The sequence below is a fragment of the Lutra lutra genome, chromosome 5 (assembly GCF_902655055.1).
Source record: "Lutra lutra chromosome 5, mLutLut1.2, whole genome shotgun sequence".
NCBI classification, from domain to species: domain Eukaryota; kingdom Metazoa; phylum Chordata; class Mammalia; order Carnivora; family Mustelidae; genus Lutra; species Lutra lutra.
Window position 1 is genome coordinate 39,077,589 of NC_062282.1, and position 18,491 is coordinate 39,096,079.

Consider the following 18,491-nt stretch of genomic DNA (forward strand, 5'->3'; position numbering starts at 1 on the left):
ATATTGAGAAAATAGAACATAGCATTATTTTGTTTTCATTTTTGTTTTTCTGTAGGTAGGCTCACTTCTAAGAGAAAACAAGTAAGAGAAGACTGGGCTGCCCATACAGCTTCTCTTTCCAAACTCATCAGTCATTTAAGTGTGAAAGGAGACAGGCATAGATAAAGACAGGGAGTGTTACAGCTCACAGAGCTCCCTTCCGTGAGGATGGGAAGTAAACATTTTCCTCTAAAAACATATAAAAAACAACATTTTTATTTCCTTTTGGATCCTATTCTCTTCCTTCTCTTGCCCCCAGTCCACAGGTAACCTCTACTCAAATTTCAAGATCTTTGTATATAACAACTACTCGGTCACTAGAATTACGATTGTAAGTACCAGTATGCTTCCATTTAAGGAAAATATTGGCTGCCAGTTCTTGGGGATTTTGATATAACATCTGTATTTACTTCAATTACCAGATACTCTAGGAGACAAATGGAAAGAATGTAAAAGATGATGCAGCTAGATAGGAATAAAGTTTGAATCCAAGGATGTTACTGCTCAACAAATGTTCTAAGTGCTGAAAGATCATCATGGTCTTAGCAACAACAGTTATAGCTAAGAAAACAAAATTGGAGCTATCTTAAAACAGAAAAGAAAGCATCATTAAGTTATCTCTTTCCTCTGAAAAGAAAACAAGCATTCTATTGACCCTTGCCTTCTGAAATATTTCAACATTCCAGGCTACTGAGATTTTTCTTCATCTCTTGTAAACAAACCCATGTCCTTTAAAATACTTTCTGGTTTATTTTCCAATTTTTTTTTCAGACGAACCACAAGTTATATGTATTTGACTTCCATTATTTTCTCTTGATAAACTGAACAAGTTTTAAATTGGGCAGAGGTACCAAAAGATTTTGAATGAAGAGAATGTTTGGTAGTGGATGATAGAGAGTAGAGAATGATAAAATGAAAACTAGCTATAGTAATTAGCTAGGAAGGGAAAGAAATATTATGAAGAATCATTTTAGTCTAAGTGCTGGTATGTTATTAGGGACATCTAGAAAAATTAGCCTATTATGTGGTATATGAGAATCAATAAGTCATGTCTACATCCATGCAATTTGAAATTGCCAATTAAAACTACTGGGTAACTCTAGAATGAGCAATTGTTTTCTTATAGACCTTGTTTTTGGTTTCTGATAAACTGTCGAGGTTTGCATAGTATTTTATTTTGTTACTTAGTTTCATGAAGCCCTTAATTTATTAATGTTAATGATTTACCACTTATGTGTTAAACCAGAAAGTATTTAGACAACCTCATTCCACCAAAAAAGGAATGTTATAAATCTATATACTTTGCCTCCTGACTCTGAGCAATATGGAAAATAAAAAATATGAAATGTTAAGGCAAGTTAAAGCTAATACCCCTTTGTGCCCCGTGGCAAATAATTTTATGTGTTTCCCAAGGTTAAAACCTTGGGAAAAAATCAAGACATTTTTAAAAGTCCAGGCATACTCAATCCTTGAAAAAATACTCTGGTTGATTCAAAGTGCCAGTAGTTACTTTCCAGTATAAATAATCACAATTTGGGGGTGCCTGGGTGGTTCAGTGGGTTAAAGCCTCTGCCTTCGGCTCAGGTCATGATCCCAGGGTCCTGGGATCGAGCCCCGCATCGGGCTCTCTGCTCAGCAGGTAGCCTGCTTCCTCCTCTCTCTCTGCCTGCCTCTCTGCCTACTTGTGATCTCTGTCTGTCAAATACATAAATAAAATCTTAAAAAAAAATAATTGCAATTTAATTCAATGGATTTTTTCACATGTTGCAATTTTTCCATTCATTTCTATTTTGTGTTACACATGAGTGTGTTTTCACTTAAACAATTTTAGCTCCTAACTACAAATTGTACAATTAAGAGAGAATGGCTTTGGCTCTTTTTTTTTTTTTTAAGATTTACTTATTTATTTTAGAGAGAGGGAGAGGCAGAAGGAGAGGGAGAAAGAGTCTTAAGCAGACTCCCCACAAAGCCCCATGTGGGGCTCCATCTCAAGATCTGAGATCACAACCTGAGCCAAAACCAAGAGTCAGATGCTTAACTGACTGTACCACCCAGGTGCCCCACTTTTGGCTCTTTTTATATCATTCGTACATTGCATAACTTGCTAATCTTTTGCATGTTTTTGAGATGCTTTTGTTTCAATCTCAGAGTCACATCTTATCTAGGTATCATATGCATTGTGTCCATCAATGCCTGAGAAGAAAAACCTGAATAAAAAGTTCTACCTTTATTTGCGGATTTTTTTCAGTGAATTATATTACTTTACATATAATTTCTTCTCCATGATATATATGAGCCAGTGACACATTGCCAGTCCCATTATTTTTGCTAATGTGCACAAGAGGTAGTTTCCCGCATAAGGAAAGCAAAGAGGTAGTATACGCAGTGATACGAATTATTTTAAATTCCTAGTTTCTATTTGAGTTATTCAAACACACAAACAAACAAAAAGGTATAATTCACTCTCTGCAGTGAAACAATAGAAGTATCTGAAGTAGTAAACATGTCTCACACACTCAGACATGTGCATGGACTTCAAAAGCCAATACCCAAGCCTTCCAGAAAAATTGCGCTACCGAATCTGTAGGGGAATCAGTAATACAACCTGTTAGTGCCTAGAACCATTTATTTTACAGTGTGTACTACCTTTTGCCTTCCTGGCCCTCAAAAGTACTTGTTACGCATGCTAACAAAAATAACCTAAAACTGACAATATTTTACTGTCTCACTGAGAAGATATTCTATATAAATCAATAAAATTTACTGAAAAGTTTCATTAACAAAAATACAACCTTCATTCATACTTTTACATCTCCAAATACTTTGTTTCTCACATTTCTATATAAATACTTGAATAAGTTGCAACCTGCTATGTTCTGAAGTGTAATACGCCTTTCCCCATGCAGCGCTCCATGCTGTGTAGTCACAGAAATTAATGAGTTCAGCTCCCAGGATGCCAGGGCAGCTGGAGAACAGAGTTCTGTGCTCACATTGCTTGCAAAAACACACGAGTCGTGTTTCCCACAATGGGGTCCAGGGACCCCTGAGGTTCTGCAGCTTTTTTATCCTGTAAACCACAGAGCCAGAAGATGATGGTGATAGGGTGGAGGCGTTGGGAAACTGAGACTGTTTAAGAATTTCAAGAGAAGGGACAGTCTGAGAAGAGCTGGCAGAGTAGGCAATTATTTGTGGTGGGAGGATATGGGAAAAGAGCAGATGTCTGTAGATACTACAAAGGAAAATAAACACTGTGGAAGAACAAACTTATGTAGAAAAATTTAAAAGGGGGATTTTTAACAAAGGATGTTTGGGAAACACTCCATTGGAGTTTAATATTCTGGGCAGCATTTACAAAAGGGTACAAGTTCTTACAGCCAGAATGACCTTTATATGAGAAATCTTCATTTCTCTGTTTATTCCATCCTGTTTCATTTAACAAACTTGTATTAAACACCTACTATGTGCCAAGAATTAGGCCTCCTTGCCTCCTTCCCACCAGCCATATACAGATACACACATAAACACACACTCACTTTGAAGTTCAAATACCATTTGTATTAACTGGAAGCCCACAGGACGTTAGCACTAAAGTCAAAACAATTCACTCACTACAGCAAGCTAAAGTTAAAAAGCAACCTCCCATGATGAAGCTCGGAAAATGTTTGAACATCGAGGTGTTTATTTGGATTGGCTTTTCTGGACTTGCTGATAGAGGTAGATATCATGCTGACATATTACATCATTTCTGATGAAAGAACTCTTAATGGTGGGATTGATTGAGCCAGACTTTCCTCTTACATAATTGTATAGGGAAGTTTCAATTGCTTGGACAGCAAGTTGGATATGGTATTTTTTTCTGAAAATATAGATTCCTGTATTTGAGACTATGATACCATTTCCAAACACTTGTGTTGATGCTACATCAAGGCTCAAGGCTCTAATGTTGTTTCTTTTATTCTATTTTTATTTTCTGTTGTCTTTACCACTGGAGTTCTTTGTCTCATCCTTCTCAAGATTACAATGCTGTAAAAATAATCACTTCTGATTTCAAATCAAGTAGAATTATGTAGTACTATATTTGTGGATAGATCCAGTTACACTATTTATCAAACTTAATCTTGTCTAAAAATATCTTTATTTATTTTAGAGAGAGAGAAAGAGAGAGCACACACAAGCAGGGGGAGGGGCAGAAGGAGAAGAAGAAGGAGAGAAGCAGGCTCCCCACTGAGCTCAGAGCCTGATGTGGGGCTCAGTCCCACAATCCTGAGATCATGACGTGAAACAAAACTGAGAGTTGGGCCCTTAATCAACTGAGACACGCAAACGCCTCTCAGATTTTATCTTTTAGGGTAATCATGTAGACCAAAATTGAGATCCAACTCACTTAGCCACCAAGAATAATTGAACTACTTAAAATTTCAGATTTATAGCACTGATATTATAAAGATGTTTCATTATACACTGCAAGTGAGGAGAGGGGCTTTCAGTTTCCATCATTAACTCTTATCATTAAAATGTTTTTCTTCCTACCCCTTGAACTCTCTCAAAGTTGAATATATTTTATTTGAATTTAAGAAAAAGGAAAAGTAAATTTGAAGTGATATAAAATACCTAATGCATCACATCATTAGTTATAGTGAGCATATATAATTTGAGGAGTTTATATCCATCTGAGCAGGGGTAGATGAACTCTTTCCACCAATAAGCTTTGGCACAGTAAGAGATATAAAAGGTGCCCAGGATGTACCAGCATTCACACTGTGGGGGTGGGGGATGCTATGGGGACTCTGCAGCTCTGCATTACAGAGGTTGTACTGCCTAGGTACTTTCTCTGATTCTCAGGTTGCTCAAGACTGTCACTCAATTAATATGCCTTAAGTCACTTCAGTCTTATCCTATCCTTGGAATAGATTTATAATCTTTGAAATAGGTTAGAGGAGAGTAGATTGTCATTGAAGTAAGAAAATCCTTAACTTGCTATTGGCTGAGACCTGGGTGGTATCATAAATATTCACCACATTTTGAGGAACTGAGATGAGAATTCAAGAGGTCTAATTGGAAGGACAGAAACCCCTGCACTCCTCTTCCTTGGCCAGTTGTTTCACCTGGAAGGCCTGATTCCCTCATCTTAGATTTTCTTTACACATGTCATTGCAGCCAGGTTTAGAAAAAGGAAACTTTCTATGGAAGTGAGTCAATGAACCCACTATCCTGCCACACTGATGCAACACATCTGTATCATTTTTCAAGATGCAAATGGTCATCAGGATAGGAGCAGGGGATCCTCTTCCAAAAGAAAATTCAACTGCCAGATGGCAAACTGATTCTTTGAATTCTACTTATGAACACGGTTTACTCATTTATTGAATATTCTTTATTGCTACATGTATAAGTTGTATTTGTCACAGCAACCAATGCCTATAAAGCATTTGTAACCTCATTTTAAATATGATAAGCTGAGACTAATGGAAGTTAAATCACTTACTGTATTTTTTCCGAGCTAGGCTATAAGATCTTAAAAGTAGACGTGCCATCTTATTATGATTATATCTCCAGGACCTAGCATATATTCAACCCAAAGTAAAACCTTGATAAATATTTGTGTGGTAGTTGAATAAATGTGAATAATTACATAAATAATATAAGTGAAAGGGCTCTGTAAGCCTAGGTTCATATATTTCTAAAGATCACCATATTTCTATACAACCAAGGAATTTGTTCTAAAAACCATTAACTATAGGGGCGCCTGGGTGGCTCAGTCAGTTGGGCATCTGACTCTTGGTTTTGGCTCAGGTCATGATCTCAGGGTTGTAGGACGGAGCCTTCCATTGAGCCCTGTGTTGGCCTCCTTACTAAGTGCAGAGTGTGCTTCAGATTCTTTCTCCCTCCCCCTCTAACCCTCCCTGCTCACACACACTCTCTTTCTCACTCTCTCTCACTCAAATAAATAAATAAAATCTTTAAAATAAATAAATAAAAATAAAAACCATTAACTATAATAAAACAGTTATTATTTCCTATCTTAATATTGTGCCATTTCACTCTTTAAAAATAATAAATATAATATTAATTCCATGGTTTCTCCTATGTCCAGATTGGATAAATGTGTAGGAAGTTGTTGAAAGAAAACAATAGCATTTTAATATCAATCCCTAGCCACCATTTATTTGATACCCTTTTTACTTGGGCTTTTAAATATTAAAGAATTCCATTGGCTATTAAATACTTCAATCTGGATATTGCTAGATCAGAATTTCTGGACCACCCTGTGAAACACAGACTTTCTTCATTAAAAAAACAAAATATCAAACAGGCTGCAGTGACTTTTCTTGGAACTCAGAGGATGTGTGGAGGAGGAAGGTCTTCTTTGACCAGAGAGTCAGTGCCCTCGGGAGAAGCTCAGACCTTTCCCCCTTCATTCAACTTTTCCTGCCAGTCCTACCCTCAACTACTCAAGTTACGAGATGATTAAGAGCTCTCATGGGCCTTTTGAGGTTCTGTTGACCTGGGTTATTGTTATTATTTTTATTATTATTAATCTCACAACTTCAATGGCACTCTTGTCACAGAAAGTCTATGATTTGACCTGAGAAGCCCAGTGTTTAATTCCTTCTCTGCCACTAACACAGCTGACATTAGACCAATCACTTAACCCTTCTAAGGTCCAGTTTCCTAACATACAAGAAGAGAATAGTGGCTGCTGTTCTGCCCAACCACCAGTTCATTGTCTAGTTCAATATCCTTTTTATATGAAAATGTTTGTAAGTGGCAAAAGAATTTTTTGTGATTTATTTATTTATTTGAGAGAGAGAGAGAGAGAGAGAGAGCAAAAGAAAGCAGTGGGAGGGGCAGAGGGAGAGGGAGAGAGAGACAATCTGGAAGCAGATTGCCAGCTGAACACAGAGCCCACCAGCCGCAGTGTGGCTCGACCCCAGGCCCCTGAGATCACCACCTAAGCCAAAATCAAGAGTCAGCTGCTTAACTGACTGAGCCACCTGGATGCCCCATGGCAAAATATTTATATACAGAAAATACCATACAATTTAATTTACTTCTCCCTCTCTTTTTCTCTTTCTCTCATTTAGTCGTCTTACACCTCAAATTCCATATTGGGACAAAGAAACTGTGCACAATGATCTCTTTTACAAGAGATATCCTTCAACACCAACAATCTCATCTTCCTCCTCAGTTTTGAGCCCTTAAATATATGACACATATAATCATATTGAAAGAGAGCAAGACTTTCCATTTCTTTTCTACCTGAACATGAATGTTTTGGCTGAAATCTCTCATGATGCTTTATCTAAGTCTCTGCAGGCATGACTTCTCTCCTTACTCCAGTCATCCCCCTCAGCCCCATTTTCCTAGCCATGGCCACTGTAGAAGGCCTCTTCCCAGTTTTGCTTCTCAGAAGTTGTAATTACTTGGACTAAGAGTAGTGTTGCCTTCTACTAACCCTTTTCAGTTTTAGGGATAAGATGTAAAAATTGAATTAATGTGAATGTTTGGGAATCCTGGGGAACTATGGGCAAACTTCTCTACTGTCTTGAGCCTCCTTCTCTTCATTTGCACAGCAGTGATAATAACACTAATTGTAGGGTTGTGGGCAAATTATATGAGAAGGAGCATGTGAAGAATAACAAATAGTAATGTGTTGTTATTCTTAAGGAAAAAAATTCCTCTTCTGCTGGTACATGTGAAATTAGAACTTAATTTTGACATCTGACTATTGTCTATGTTTTATTTCCCATCATTTTCACCCTGTATGGCCCCTTAAGCCACCTCAGCTTTGTTTTTGTTTTTGTTTTTTTACTTCGACAGAGAATAAGTACGATTTTTGCTTTACCTCTGGTACATAAAGTTCCAAGACAACTTGGTATAACAAAATGAGCATCACACTCAAAGTTTCAAGAAGCTGCCTTCACTGTTTGTGCACTCCTTTAAATCAAAAGAACAAGATGTAAACTATTTTTTTTTAATGTCATCTCCTGTGCTTCAGTCTCCTCGGTGCCTTAGCAAACATGAAAGAGACTGATTTACAATCACTTTGGGCAAATTGCCCGTAGAATTCTGAAGACAGGAAATGAAAGAAAAAAAAAAAAGTGCAGCATACCCCTCCCCCTCCCCTGAACATTCAACACAACATGTGGAATAAACAAGCCTAAAAAGGAAACCAAAAGGTCTTGGTCTTACAATGAGGAATATCATGAATGGCTTTTGGGAGAACATATACTAAACACAATAAAGTGCTAAAAAAATACTTCAAGAGCAGTGAACTTGAGCCTGATTAATAATAACTCCTTTCCCCTTTGGTCTAAAAGATGGTGAGCACTTTTAATCTAGGTAAATTATGTTACCTACATCAACATTATGAAAGTGGGTTACCATATTACAGGCTTACACCTCTCAAACCTTAACAGGAATCGAATTCCCTGGGGATCTTGTTGGGATGGAGATACTGATTCAGGAGATTTGAATGGAACCTGAGATTCTGGATCCCTCGCAAGCTCTGGAGGATGCAGATGCTGCTGGTCTGCAGGCCAGTTGTTTTTCCATCATCTTCTTCAACAAAATCATTGGTGTGGTGTTCTGGTCCTTCTCTATAGAATAGTCATATTCAGCTTCATCAGTTTTGATCCCAGGGGAATTTATCTGTGTCTGGAGACATTTTTGATCTTCCTAAGTCAGGGAGTACTACTAGCATTATGTGGGCAGGGACCACAGATGCTGCTACAACACACAGTGTAGACTTTCATAACAAATAATTTTCTGGCTCAAAATATTAATAACACTAAAGTTCTCAACTAAAGTTGAGAAATCCTGTTGTAGACCTACTACCTTGTATATCTCTCATATCAAAAAATAATCTGTTACAAGTTTTCAAAAAAATAAACCTGTGAGAGAAGGATCGGAGCATGTACTATTTAGTTTGGAGTAGAGTGAACAGTGCTTAAAACTGTCTTCAAATATGTAAAAGGCAATTATGCAGAAGATGGTAACCAGCTGTTCTCCAACACACTTGAAGTAGGAGCAGGAAATGTACATAAATGGGCCTACGCTACCCATCCATTCTTTTTCTACATCTACCACACAAGCCAGGCAAGTTTTTCTATGATTTTACAACCATATTTGCCCCATTCTATGTCTTATCACTTGCAGAGACCCTCCCAAATTCTTGGGACATATTTTCTTCTCACTGCCAAGTTGAATCTCTCCCTTCCTTTAAAAATCTAACTTGAAAATTTCCATCTCCATTAAGTCTTTCTTAACTAAAATGAAATAGTTGTCAGTTTACCTCTAACTTCAACTGGTACACTTTCTCCTTCAGTGTTTATTCTACAAATATGTTATTGCCCATCTGTGTACAAGGTGCTAGATTTTGAGAAAGGATAAGAAAGAGAAGAAGAGAATCCCCGCTTTTAAGAATTTTCCAAACTGGAGGAGGGGGGGGAGTCACACACAGATAATTACACAGATAATTACAATGTAAATAAAATAATATTTAATAATTATTTCTATGAGGGGTGCCTGGGTGGCAGTGGGTGAGTGGGATCAAGCCCCACATGGAGCTTTCTGGTGAACAGAGAGTTTGCTTCCCTCTCTCTCTCTACCTGCCTCTCTGCCTACTTGTGATCTCTGTCTGTCAAATAAATAAATAAATAAATAAATATTATTATTATTTCTATGAGAGATATTCAAAAAATGAAAGAGGAGTATTTAGTAGTTAAAAAGATTATTTCCAGTCGGAAAGATCAAGGAAGACTTTATAAGTAGGTATACATAAGTATCTTTTTTCATGAATAGGTATACATAATTTTTTTTTTAAAGAACAAAATTTTCTCTAGATTAGGTACAATTCTGTGCAGCAAAAAACCCAATGTTAAAATTGAAGGTTATGAATTAAAGCATAGAATGAATTTGAGTCTGGATTTAAACTATATCTATGGAAGAATTTATAATGAGTAAGGAAAGATAATTTTTCAGGATGTGTGTACCTGTATCATGGTTTTAATAAAGAATGGTGAATTTAATTACATCTGAATGTACCTTATGATGCTTGTGATTTTATAAGGGAGTACTCTTGGGGACGAATTCTTAGTTGCATCTAGGAGAGGAATGCTTTGTAACTTCACAACTATACTTCAAAAACTAGTACCAACCTTGGAATTTGGCACCATCCATTTGACAGAATTTGGCACCATCCAGAACCCTTTTAGGAGAGAGTCTCTCTTGTAAAGGGTTTTCATTACCTAAACTTTAAGGAAATTGAAGAGAATTAACCCTCATTGAATATCTAATGTGTGTCAAGCAATGAGCAGACTCTTTAGATACGTCATTTGATCTAGATATATCATGGACAGCAGCCTGTGAGTGTATCACCACCAACACTAACTATATGGAGGTTCTAGCATACTAGGATAAGCTTTCTGTCCACCGCTTGATGGAGAGAGAAGCAGAACAAATCTCAGGCCTGCTTCGGAAGCCATTTCTGGGTGAAGGCAATCAGCTTGCATTCCTTTTGGAAGCAGTAAGGAGAAAGCTTCCCCTCCTGAGGATTTAAATGGTGATTCTTGCATCCTTCATAGTCAAACAGGAAAATGAAGTTGTTTACATTGCATTAGTGGCCTTGATTCACTGTAGGGCTCATTACCGGAAAGCTATCTGTAACCACATTAGGCATATCCAAGCACGAGTTTCTGCCAGGTCTCTCTCTCTCTCAGATTCTGAAGTCATTAGCTCTGGGAATGGTACAGCTACTAAATTTCTGTAGGATTTTGTTTGAATGTTAGTGCTTGTATTCTTCAGTTGTTATTTGCAGTCAGTAATATAATTAATACCATAAACCTTTCTTGCAGTTCTCATTTTTTGAGCATTATTGCTTTTTGTAACAAGAGCACAATTTTTAGGCATACCTTCCATAATTCAAAACATGATGGAATCTTAGTTAACTCTGTGTAACTGGACTTTGTTTTCCCTCTTAAAGTTGTTCTAGGCTTCTGCGTATCATTCAATGTGGATGTGAAAAACTCAATGACTTTCAGCGGCCCCGTAGAGGACATGTTTGGATATACTGTTCAACAATATGAAAATGAAGAAGGAAAATGGTAAGCCAGTTGATTTTGTTGTGTTGTCATTTAGTTTTTTTACAAGGTAATGGAAAATATTATTTGGTTACAGTTTGTTTTATGAATGAGACTTCAACAGAATGAATCATGCATGGTAGAAAATGTAGTCTAATCATTTGGTAATGGAAACTGACAGAGTTAAAAAAAAAAAAAATTTCCTTGGCAGTACTCAAGGAAGTGGTTAGTGATTTCTGTTGAAGCCCCTGTTGACCTCAAGAAGGTCCTTGTCCAAAATAGTCATTGTTCTGCAGTTGTTATTCTGGCAAGAGTTCTTTAATTGTTCTCACTCCAGAGTAGTTGAATATCAGCTGAAAGAATTGGGAGGCAAATGAGATGCTATCTTGAAAGGGTTAATATCACTTCCATAAGATATTATTGGGCTTATATTTTTGGTGATTTACTGACCTACTGAGTTTGGTTTACTGTTTATAATGAGCCTTACTGAATTCTTTTTTTTTTTTTAAACTTTTTTTTTTTAAGATTTTATTTATTTACTTGATAGAGAGATCTCAAGTAGGCAGAGAGGCAGGCAGAGAGAGAGAGGGGGAAGCAGGCTCCCTGCTGAGCAGAGAGCCCGATGCGGGGCTTGATCCCAGGACTCTGAGATCAGGACCTGAGCCGCAGGCAGAGGCTTAACCCCCTGAGCCACCCAGGCGCCCCTACTGAATTCTTTTATACACTTACAAGCCCATTCGTAATGACTCACTTCACTTCAGATATGATTTTTAAAGCATATTTGACTTGTTGAAAGTTACACAAAATTAATATTAAAGCTCTTTTACATTATATTTAACATAATTTTAGTGACCTTTTTTATTAGAAAAAAAAAGAACAAGAATTTGTTAAAATTTGCTTCAGTTTAGTAACTTAAACTAAACTATTCTTGCAACTAAAAGAATAAGCAAAAAGGGATCTATGCCTCCCAGGACAGCAATAATCTATCACTCCACTATATTGCACAAATGAAAAAATATGGATTTTTTGATGTTTCACTCTATCTTTTAGACTTAATTTGATCATAATCCCCCCCAAATGATCAATAGTAAGAATTTGAGTTCTCACATATTCTGTGTAAAAATATTATATCCTGGGTACAAACTAGATTTTGTGGAGGTGTTTCAATGTCTCTTTACAAATATCTTAGATGACCCTAATAATCTAATAATAGCGTATGAATTCTGTATTCTTTGTCCTACCAGCCGATACTCTCACTTACCACCCCACCTGACCCCATTTAAGGTTAAACAGGTGAAGTCATCACTCTAGACACCAGTTTTATTCTTTTAGGCATTATACCTGCAAGTCAGGGAGCTCTGCCTCTCAGAGACTAATGTGAGTGGACCAAGCATAAGCTGTAATAAACTGAAACTTAGCTGGCCACCTGGGTAGCTCAGTCAGTTAAGCATCCAACTATTGATTCCGGCTCAGGGTTGTGGGATCAAGCCCCACGTAGAGCTCTGAGTTGGGCTCTGTGATGGGCCTGGAGCCTGCTAGGGATTATCTCTCCCTTTGCTCCTCCCCACCTCTCTTCCTATGCTCCTCCCCATTTGTTCATTGACTGATGAATGGATAAAGAAGATGTGGGGGTGTATATGTACACACACACACACACACACACACACAAACACACAATAGAATATTACTCAGTCATCAAAAGAATGAAAAAGAATGAAATCTTGCCATTTGCAACAACATGGATTGATCTAGAGTATACTATGTTAAGTGAAATTAGTCAGAGAAAGACAAATACCATATGATTTCACTCAAATATGGAATTTAAGAAACAAAACAGATGAACATAAGTGAAATTAAAAAAAAAAAAAAGAGGGGAGTGGGCAAACCATAAGAGCCTCTTAACTATAGCAAACAAACTGAGGGTTGCTGAAGGGGAAGTGGGCAGGGAATGGGCTAAATGTGTGGTAGGCATTAAGGAGGACACTTTGATGAACACTAGGTGTTATATGTAAGTGATGAATAACTAAATTCTACCCCTGAAACTAACGTTATGCTATATGTTAACTAATTAAATTTAATTTAGAACTTGAAATAGTAATAAAAGTGCTAATCAGTATAACATAGACTATAAATTTAATAGGAATTAAAAGAAGGAGGAATTGACTCTTGACGCTTGAACTGAGTCTTAAAAGATGACTTAATTTTTAATAAGAAAAGAAGTAATGCCACTCCAATCTGGGAAGCCACATAAGCAAGAACATAGATTTGAGAAGTGAGTGTGTTGGTAAGCAAACAGAACTGACATAGGGAAGGTAGAGACAAAGGGTAATGGCAGACCTGAGAAGCCAGACAAAGGAACTTGGACCTAAGTAGAGGGCATTGAGAACCACTGTAGGTGTGGAAATTACATGGAGATTGGATTAGAGAAAAAAGTTCCTGAAAGCTGGGAAATCTATAGGAAAGCAAAAATAGCAATCTGGTGCTTAAGAGATGAGGTCCCAGGCTAGATTAGAGAGAACTGGAATAAAATAAAAGTGCATCCAAGATAAATTTAGATGAGTCATTAAGGTTTGGTGGAAGTTTGGAAATGTCAAATGGAGATGTAGGAGGAGTCAAACATAGTCCAGAATTTTTACACTGGATCATTGGAAAATAGGTAGCCATTCAGAGAGAAATATATAGGAAAGAAAAATAAGTTTTGTCATGAAGTTGGTAAATATAGCTTTAAACAGCTTGAGTAATGTCTGGATAGTTGGAAACCCTAAATGGAATACAGATAAGAGGGAGAAGTTAATATATTAGAGGAGATGTTTAGAGGCCAAAGACTGGTTTTAGTTCCCACTTACAATCCTGTGAATTGCCCAACATTTAGCACTGGGCCTTAAACCTAATACACATTCAGTGATTATTTGTTGGCTGAACAAATGAATCTAATTTAACTCCCTGTTATCATTAGTGAAAAAACAAGCACACACACACAAGTAATGTTAAAAATGGCTCTCCTATGACTATTACCAAAAACACAAAAGATAAGTGTTGGCAAGAATGTGGAAAAAAGGAAACATTTGTGCACTGTTGGTGGGAATGAAAATTGGTGCAGTCACTATGGAAAAAGTCTAGAGGTTCCTCAGAAAATTAAAAATAGAACCACCATATGATCCAGCATCCCATGTCTGGGTTAATATTCAAAATAATTGGAATCAGGATCTTGAAAAGGTATATCGCACCCCCGTATTGACTGCAACATTATTTGCAACAACCAGGATTTGAGAGGAATCTAAATGTCCATCGACTGATGACTAGATTTTAAAAATGTGTCATATACATACAATTGAATATTATGGAGCCTGAAAAAAAGAAGGAAATCTTGCCTTCTGAGACAACATGGAGGAACCTGGAGTACATTTTGCTAAATGAGATTAGCCAGACACAGGACAAATACTGTATGATCTCACTTATATAAGGAGTCTAAAATAGTCAAAGTCATAGAAGCAGCGTGTAGAATGGAGGAGCTGGGAGGAGGGAAAATAAAGTATTAGTCAAAGGGTATAAAGTTTTAGTTATGCAAGATGAATGAGTACTAGAGATTTACTGTGCAGCATACTGCCTATAGTTAACAATACTGTATTATATACTTAAAAAAATTTACTAATAAGGTAGATCTTATTCAAGTAATCATGCCTATCTAATAAAGCCCTACTAAAAAACTCCAGACACTGAGGCTTGAGTGAACTTCCTCCACACTGATGGTCTGGAAGGGTATTGTGTCCTGAGGACACAGAAACTTCACATTTGGGATCCTCCCAGACCTTGTACTATGGTCTCTTTTGGGGAACTCATCTTAATTTGTATCCTATTATAATTAACTAAAATCAGAAGTATTTAAAAAAAGAAGGTAGGTCTTATGTTAAGTGTTCTTATCCTGAAATAATAATAATAACTAAAGAGGTTGGAGGAAACCTGTAGAAGCAATAGATATGTTTATGGCATAGACTGTGGTGATGCTTTTACAGGTGTATACTTGTCTCCAAACTCATCAAATTGTATACATTAAGTATGTACAACTCTTAATATGTCAATCATATTTCAATAAAGTATTTGGTTTTGGTTTTGGTTTTTTATAGTGACTTCCACAGGGAACTGTAACTACTTAGGGCCAGAGCTGAAACTAGAGCTCATGTCTCTCCACTCCCAGTCCAGTGCTTTTTTTTTTTTTTCTAATTAGAACTATATTAAGAAGTAAATGCCAATAATTACTATCTTTGCAGTTTTAGACTTTTACATGTTAATATACATGTGAGAATTTGTGAACATTTGAATGTATAAGGATGTCAGATCATTTAATTCCATTCTGACATTCCATATTTAAAATGATTTTATATAATAAGTGTGAAAAATCAGAACAACAAAAGTGAATTTAAAAGTAAACAAACCACAAAAATCTAAATGTCCAAATGCTTAAGGATGGTTTGGTAGCAGCATATTATTCTAAAAAGATCCAGCCATTGGTGATGTAAAATAAATTTTAAAAACATGTTTGGATATTCTGTAAGTGTTTATAAAATTAGATAGGATGCAGACTTACTTTAAGAAATGCACTATGGAGGGATGCCTGGGTGGCTCAGTTGGTTAAGCAGCTGCCTTCAGCTCAGGTCATGATCCCAGCGTCCTGGGATCGAGTCCCACATCGGGCTCCTTGCTTGGCGGGGAGCCTGCTTCTCTCTCTGCCTCTGCCTCCCATTCTGTCTGCCTGTGCTTGCTCGCTCTCCCTCTCTCTCTGACAAATAAATAAAATCTTAAAAAAAAAAAAAAAAAGAAATGCACTATGGAATAATTGACATATTTGAGAGAACATGGATTTTGTTACTCAGTTTTTCTCCAGAGGTGGGTACCTTTATAAATCATATTTACTACTCAGGTTTTGGAAGCTCATCAACCTCAGATTTTTTTTAAAAAATCAACCTGACCCATATTACATCTTGGCTGAAGTTTGCCTAAAGAAGGAGGCAAGACTACCCTTGGTTTGTTACAAGTGTAGTCTGAATTTGAAAAGCATTACTTTAATTCTTCGGAAATAATTAAAAGTTAACCAAAAAAGGTAGCCTTATGTCCCCTTTACCTTTCAAAAGTTTACTAGGAAGTGTAATTTACTTTATAGACTTGGCTCAGAAACCACATGTTTTCTCAGTATCAGAACGCGTTATACCTCTGATTAAGATCAGCCGTTGTTCGCTATGACTAGCATGAGCTGAAACGTCCAGGTAATTGCAAAATGTGGTTCAGAAAAACTCACAAAAAACACAATGAGTTTAATAATTTTGCTTTGAAGAGAAGAAACTTAAATGTGCTCAGCATTGCACAAGCTTTCCAGATTTAGTGGTAATCACCAGTACGGCAAACTGTCCACCAGTGGGAAAATATGGGTTGTTGTCTCAGGGCTTTCCACTCTGTGGCTCCTTTGCTTCGTTCCTTTTAATATGTGCATCAACCCTTTTAACTGCTGTTCCAGCAACCATTCATTCAGTGACTTCAGTGGGCCTGCCTCTCAAGGTAGGTTTTCATGATGCAGATACCTTCCTAGTCAATCCTTCACCCAATATATTTCAAAATATGTTAGCTTCCTGCCTTTTCCCTAGAGGACCCTACTTGATGCCAAGTAAGGTTTACCAGTGAACTAATGTGACTGATGATCACTTTCCAATGTACGTGTGTTTTAAGTAAGGCCTATTCAAGCTTGGGGTAAAAAGACTTTTCAAATGTTCTATCACATTTTCTCTTACAATTTTAATATAATATTTATTTTCCATTGTTTATAATATCTTTTGAAGTTGAAATTTCCTCCTTGCTAAACTTGTCATTTCTTTGGTGCACCTCATTTTCACCCCTAAACCTTTCACGACTGAAAGTAATACAACTAATGAGGCCACTATGTAATTTCATTTTCCAAAATGACCAAACACTCCATTCATTAAGGGGGGAAAAAAAAAAAAAAGGCTGGCTAGCAGGGGTATTTGGCACTCTGATAGTGACTTTGGCTTGGACATGAAAAAAGAGGTGAAAAGAGTGTTCATGAAATAGTATAAATATGAGACAATAGAGGCGCCTGGGTGGCTCAGAGGGTTAAAGCCTCTGCCTTCGGCTCAGGTCATGATCCCAGGGTCATGGGATCGAGCCCCGCATCGGGCTCTCTCCTTGGTGGGGAGCCTGCTTTCTCCTCTCTCTCTCTCTCTCTGCCTCTCTGCCTACTTGTGATCTCTCTCTGTCAAATGAATAAATAAAATCTTTTTAAAAAATAAATAAATAAATAAATATGAGACAATAATCTCTAGAAAACTATATTTTTCAGAGGAAAAAAACATAAATAAGTAGAATATTTTCTTCAAATAAGTAAAATAATGGTTATGATGACAAGAATGATTATTGAACAGCAAACTTTTCTCAGGTTACTAAATTCTATTATAACTAGAGTTTTTTCATGAGAACAGAGTATAGAATGAACTTTTAGAATAAGTGAATAAGAATCAGAATTAGTCATTTTAGAATGAGTGTAGTAAAAATTATTTCTCTCACTTTAATGATCTTTGAGTTCATCAGGTGTTTCTCTAGAGATCAATAATGAGATCCAGAACATTCTTTAATCCTCTTACTCTGCACACAGATCATTGCAATAGTGCCATACATAGAAAAAGCAAAAATTGAATAGAAATAAAATACAATGAGCTAAAGCAAACTTGCACTAAAATTTGAAATAATAGTATCCATATTTCATGACACAATGTGTCTTGGGTCTTCACAGTGACCATATGGGTTTGAGCAGATGTCATTGTTACCATCCTCATTTTCTAGACAGGAAACTGGGACTCAGAGAATGAACTGCCAAGAGTTCAATATAGCAAGTATGTGTCAGGGCCAGGACATGGAACACCAACCTTCTGACGTTCAGCCAATTCTGTCCTGTAACAACAAGGACTCTCTGGTACCATGACCTGTGGAAATGCCTCCTGTGTCATACCAAAGGCATATATGGCGTTCTTCTAAAGCAAAACATTCAACCTCTAAAATGGAAAAGAAAACTTCACAATTAGGACCTCTTAGTTGGTCGCATGAGTCATAAATTCCCAGTTCTTATTCAGATTCTTAGGGCATTTGATATAATCATTAATTCATTCACTTAGTAAATGTTTACTGAATACCTCTTTTGTTTCGGGCACTGTTATAGGCCTTAAGGGTATATGAGTGAACAAAATAGATAAAAATTCCTGCTATTGTGAAGGTTATATTCTACTGGGGAAGAAGGGAACAAAAACATGAATAATAAATGTAATAAACAGGTAGGTTATATCATATGTCAGAATGTGATAAGGATATGAG

General features: G+C 36.8%; 1 protein-coding gene across 1 annotated transcript in view; it reads left to right on the top strand.

Annotated features, from left to right (window-relative positions):
- ITGA1 (integrin subunit alpha 1) overlaps positions 1 to 18,491 on the top strand; it is a 173,104-nt gene that overhangs the window by 43,873 nt on the left and 110,740 nt on the right. The window contains 1 exon segment of the mRNA XM_047728897.1: positions 11,024 to 11,144. Coding sequence (XP_047584853.1) covers positions 11,024 to 11,144 — 121 coding nt within the window.